The 6,033-nt window shown below is 56.6% G+C and overlaps 1 protein-coding gene across 1 annotated transcript; it reads left to right on the top strand.

Annotated features, from left to right (window-relative positions):
• Positions 1-268: 268 nt before the first annotated feature.
• Positions 269-3,191, top strand: POSPLADRAFT_1154499 (hypothetical protein; the record flags this gene model as incomplete). The annotated part of the gene is made up of 2 exons (XM_024486856.1): positions 269-3,102; positions 3,134-3,191. Coding segments are annotated over 2 exons (2,892 nt in total), but the record flags the coding sequence as incomplete, so codon positions are not given.
• Between the last annotated feature and the right edge of the window lie 2,842 nt (positions 3,192-6,033).

Raw genomic sequence — 6,033 nt, 5'->3', positions numbered from 1 at the left:
CCTATCGAATCGTGTCCCTTCTCTCTACGATACGTCGAAGAGCTCTACCGAGCTTCGATCGTCGCTAACTTTCCACAGCCTCCGAGTAGCTTCGACGACGTGTCAAAGCCACCTCGTACCTTCCCTAGCGTTCGTAGCCTTTTCCGAAGGCGTTTCTCGTGTTCACTCGAACCGCGGGACACCTTGCTGCTAACTCCCCTCTCATTAGACTATAAGCCGTCTCTCTAGTCCCTTTAGGTCGCACCCAGGTTAGGGGTTAGGGTTTCGTAGGTCGTATCATTTCTGGAGCCCACCGCGAGGGGATTTCAGGCAAGAATTCACCGCTTTCGGGTTTCCGAAAACGTCTCCAGTAGTCACCCGCTCGCAAGCGCGTGAGGCTGCTAGCCGCAGCGCCGCTGAGAACCTCGACAGCTCCTCTAGAACGCAATCGACTCCCTCTCCAACAATCCCCGGTGACTTCGACCGCGACGAAGAAGACGAGATAGACCAAGAACTCCAGGACGACTTCGACGAAGAACCAATCCCTTCGACCGCCGAAGAACACACTTCGTCCCCCGAGCTTCTAGGCCTCACTACTTCCGACTACGACTTTTCGACTCCTGATCTTTTCGAACGATCCAGTTCTTCGCCCGAACCCGAGGATCCCATCCCAGCTACTTTGAATCTCGTACTTCCGACTCCGTCTTCTTTTCGCGCCCACGCTCAGCCGCCCATCGCAGCCTCTTCGCGATTTTCAGTCATACCTTCATCCGACCTGGCACCTCCGCCACCATTAGCACCTTCGAACGCAGCTTCGAACTCCAACTCCGCACCGCCCGCACTTACGATTCCTTCGACTACTACCTCGTCCTCTTCAAGCTCCGCTCCTACTAACACCACGAACATGAGTCAGAACACGAACACACCATTGATGCCCCCGCGCGGTCATTCGACGGCACCAACCTTCGACCCGTCGGAAGTCCGTTCGCTTCGGCGTTACTTCCAGGACCTCGAAGCGTTGTTCACCCGGTGTCAGATTACCGACGAAGCAGCCAAGAAACAATGGGCCGTTCGGTATCCTTCGATCGACGTCGCCGACTTGTGGGAAACCATCAAGTCCTTCATCGACGTAGCCAAGAGCTACAACGACTGGAAAGCCGATGTACGAGCACTCTATCCTGGCGCCGACGATACAAGAAAGTGGTCGCTGGCAGACATGGATCAGCTCATCGGAGAACGCGCTCGTATCGGGATTCACAACGCGGCAGACCTAGGCTGCTATTACCGCGACTTCATGGCCATCACAAAACATCTCATCGCACAGCACCGGCTCTCCACTATCGAACAAAGTCGTGCATTTCTTCGAGGATTCCAGCCAGCGTTGCTCACACGGCTCGAGACCCGACTGCATCTCAAGCACCCCGATCACTACGCCGACGACCCATACACCATGGCAGAGATTCACGCAGCGGCTACGTTCATCCTACACGGTACATCGAGCACACCTACGACAGCGGCTAACCAAGCTACTGCTTCGACGTCGAACACTTCAACAACGGTGCCCCCCGGGATGATCAAAACCGAAGACATCTCGATGATCATCGAAAGCCTGTCAAGAACGATCGCAACACTCATTCAGCCGACGACACACGCTACGCACAACCACGCCCCCGCACCGAGACAACAAGCTGCCGTCCACATCCACGAGAATAGCGGAGTTGAACAGACGTGCCACTACTGCGGCAATCGTGGCTGCAGGGTAGGCACCTGCGAGTTCGCGGAAATCGACATCCGGGACGGCAAGTGCAAGCGTAACACCGAAGGCAAGATCGTCCTTCCGAATGGAAGCTTCTGCCCCCGCACTATCCCTGGTCTCACAATACGAGATCGAATCTACGAGTGGCATAGAAGAAATCCCGCAGCACCCGCCGCTCCGACGATGCTCTTCAAGATCGACGATCGCTCGCCTATGCAAACCTTCACGCTCAACACCAGCAGCAGAATCGAGGTGCTCGAGCGAGAACTCCTTCAGCTTCGGAAGCGCAGGGAGGTCTTCGACGGCGTCGAAATTCTACAGCGGAAGAAGCCTACGACGCCAGCCGTCCCGAAGAGCGCGGAAGCCTCGGGATCTGGTACATCGAGAGGGGTGGCGGCACCCTCGAGCACTTCGACAAGCACGGCCCCGCCTCCGACGATACCAGCAGCAGCACCCGCGCCGTCTTCCTCCTCGCCTGCGCAATCCACGTCTCAACCTATCGCTACATCCGCTCCCCCAGCACCACCAGTACACCCCTTCGCAAACGCGCGCGATGCAACCTACGCCCCACCGAACGTTCGAAACTTCGCAACTCCGCCGAAGCCCTCGAACGACAAGGGCAAGGAACCAGCATACAAGACCATCGTACCCGTTATCCAGCCGAAGCTCACCGAAGAGATCTTCCAGCGTTCAATGAAGTCGCCGTTCGTCACGCTGACCCCAGAAGAGTTGCTGTCAATCGCGCCCGACGTTCGAAACAAGTACCGCGACGCCGTCACCCCTAAGCGAGTCTCGACGGAACCCGTCGCGTCGGCCCACATCGTAGAAATCGGCGCCGACGAGGTCACGGCCGTCAACCAGCTCTCGTGTTCAGGTGCAACGTTGGAACCCGGTGCTACAATCGTCCCCGACCCATATGAAACCTATCTGAAGCACATCCCGCACGGCGAGCACCCCGCAGAATTCACCGTCGCCCGCGATTCGAACGCGATTCGTTCGATCATCGCGTTGGTCGACAACAAAGAGCAGATCGAATGCATCGTCGACCCCGGTTCGCAGATCGTCGCCATGTCGGAAGAGGTCTGTCTGGGCCTCAACCTCCTCTTCGATCCTACTATCCAGTTGAACATGCAATCGGCGAACGGCGAGGTGGACCGATCGCTGGGACTCATTCGAAATGTTCCCTTCCGCATCGGTGAGATCGTATTGTACCTTCAGGCTCACGTCATTCGAAACGCAGCATACGACATTCTCCTCGGCCGGCCCTTCGATGTGCTCATGCAAAGCATCGTCAAGAACTTCGCCGACGAGAACCAGACGATTACAATCCTCTGTCCGAACACCGGCGAAACCGTCACGATTCCGACGTACGCGTGAGGAAGATCGCGAAACCGGCAGCATCCTCTCGGGTGTCGCAAATCGCATTTTCTCGCTTCGAGGAATTGATTCCCCATGATCAAGGAGAAGCCGCGCTAGTCATCGACTACGATGGGGTAAACCCGAGTATTTCCTTCGTCGCCCCTATTGATTCCTCGATTCCGAACGCTGTCTCGTCACTGTACCTCTCCGCATGCACCTCCGTTTCTTCATATTTGCAGTCTCTTTACACTTCGGACACTACTGCTGCTAATGCCGCTCCGTCGAAGGCTTCGACGTGGGCGTCGACTCTTCTATTTTCAGCTCCGTTTGCTTCGACTCCCCCAGCTCCCCCTCCGACGAAGTCCATCTCGCAGCTTTCCAACTCGATTCTTCCCTTTCCTTCGACGACATCGACTTCTACCCCTTCAACGCACAAGGTCCTCGCCGCGACAAAGAAGAAGTACAAGCCTGTCGCTCTCAAAACCCGACCCGTCCTTGGTGCCGTCCCCGAACAATTTCGTATACTTCGAGACATCAAGGGCGACCCGCTCTCCATCATGCCCAAGCTTTCGACCGACCCCCCGCCGTTCAAACCTACCGGTCGGTACACCCTCGAACGCTTCGAAATGACCGAAAAGCTTCACGACGGCGACTTCCTACTTCCCGAAGAGCGTCGAGTCCTCCACCACTTCATGTGCCTGCACAACGAAGCCTTCGCCTGGACTGACGACGAGCGCGGATGTTTCAAGCCCGAGTACTTCCCCCCCGTCGATTTCCCCGTCGTTCCTCACACGCCCTGGGTGCAGAAGAATATCCCCATTCCGCCCGGGATCTACAACGAAGTCTGCGCGGTGATCAAGCGAAAGATCGCCGCCGGAGTCTACGAGCCATCGAACTCGTCGTATCGATCGCGTTGGTTCTGTGTCGTCAAGAAGGACGGTAAATCGCTTCGACTCGTCCATTCACTCGAGCCCCTCAATGCAGTCACGATCCAACATTCCGGTGTACCGCCGACACCCGAATATCTCGCAGAACAATTCGGAGGAAGACCATGCGGCGGCATGCTCGACCTCTACGTCGGCTACGACGAACGACTCATCGCCGAGTCTTTGAGAGATCTAACGACGTTCCAGACACCCTACGGAGCCATGCGCCTAGTCACACTCCCGATGGGTTGGACGAACTCAGTCCCAATCTTCCACGACGACGTCACCTACATCCTGCAGCCCGAGATTCCGCACATTACGGTGCCCTACGTCGACGACGTGCCCGTCAAGGGTCCCGAATCCGACTACGACGACGAGCGACTCCCTTCGAACCCCAGCATTCGACGCTTCGTATGGGAGCATTTCGAGAACATGAATCGCATAGTCACTCGAATGCGCTACGCCGGAGGTACCTTCTCTGGAGTCAAAAGTATCCTCATCGCTCGAGAAATTATGGTGGTCAGACATCGCTGCACTCCTCAAGGACGCCTCCCCGACGACGCTCGCGTCGCTTTGATACGCAACTGGGGTCCCTGCGCTACTCTATCCGATGTTCGAGCGTTCCTCGGAACCATCGGCGTCGTTCGAATCTTCATCCATAATTTCGCTCACCGCGCCGACGCACTCGTACGCCTCACGAGGAAGGACGTCGAGTTCGAGTTCGGTCCGGAGCAGATCGCGGCGCAGGAAGACCTCAAGGATGCGCTACTCTCATCCCCCGCACTCCGAGCCATTAGTTATGATTCCCCCTCTCCCGTCATTCTCGCAGTCGACACGTCGTTCATCGCCGTCAGATATCACCTCTGCCAGTGCGACGAAGCCAATACGCGAGTCCGTTACTACAGCAGGTTCGGCTCGATTACGCTCAACGATCGCGAACGAAGGTTTTCTCACCCGAAGCTCGAGATCTACGGCCTATTCCGCGCACTACGATCCCTTCGACTCTACCTGATCGGCGTTCGGAACCTCATCGTCGAAGTCGATGCTCGGTACATCAAGGGTATGCTGAACAATCCGGACATCGCCCCAAGCGCGAGTATCAACCGGTGGATCGTCTCGATTCTCACATTTCATTTCACGCTCGTCCACGTCCCCGGTACAATGCACGGCCCCGACGGTCTCTCTCGGCGCACAGCTCAACCCGGTGATGTCATCGAAGACGAGGTCGACGAAGAATTCGACGATTGGATCGACCGGATGCATTCTTTCGTTCACCAGATTCAGCCCCTCCCATCCGTCCAGATGCGTGCCATCTTCACCAATGACCAAGCCGAGGACGGCTCAGATTTCAATAGGGAGGAGGATAGCTACGAGCTAGTGCCTCGATCGGAGCAAGCGCAACTTGCAGATGCAAAGCTCGACGACGTGCTTGAATTTCATCGAACGTTAGCAAAGCCCGACGGCATCTCCGAAAGCGTTTACGAAGGATTCATCAAGTACTGCATGCAATTCTTCCTCGACAATGACACACTCTGGCGCAAGGACAGTCACGGAGCACACAAGCTAGTCGTCAAGCCCGGCGATCGCCTTCGAATACTTCGAGAATGCCACGACCGCACTGCGCATCGAGGAATCTACGCAACCCGAGCCTTCGTCAATGAGCGATTCTGGTGGCCTTTCCACTACGCCGACATCGCCTGGTTCGTTCGATCGTGCCATATCTGCCAGTCTCGACAAGTGCGTCAAATCCTCATTCCTCCGACCGTCGCAGTACCAGCCCCCATCTTCGCGAAAATTCACATCGACACAATGCACATGCCGGCCTCGGGCGGATACAAGTACTTGGTCCAAGGTAGATGCTCGCTCACGACTTACCCCGAGTTTCGAATGCTTCGAAAAGAGACAGCGAAGGCCCTCGCCGACTGGCTCTTCGAAGACATCCTCTGTCGATGGGGCGCGCTCAGTGAGATCGTCACCGACAACGGTACGGTGTTCATCAAGGCGCCGATTACC

Source organism: Postia placenta, assembly GCF_002117355.1.
Source record: "Postia placenta MAD-698-R-SB12 unplaced genomic scaffold POSPLAscaffold_15, whole genome shotgun sequence".
Classification (NCBI taxonomy): Eukaryota; Fungi; Basidiomycota; class Agaricomycetes; order Polyporales; family Adustoporiaceae; genus Rhodonia; species Rhodonia placenta.
The sequence above is the reverse complement of the archived record's forward strand: the minus strand, read 5'-3'. Positions and strand labels throughout refer to the sequence as shown.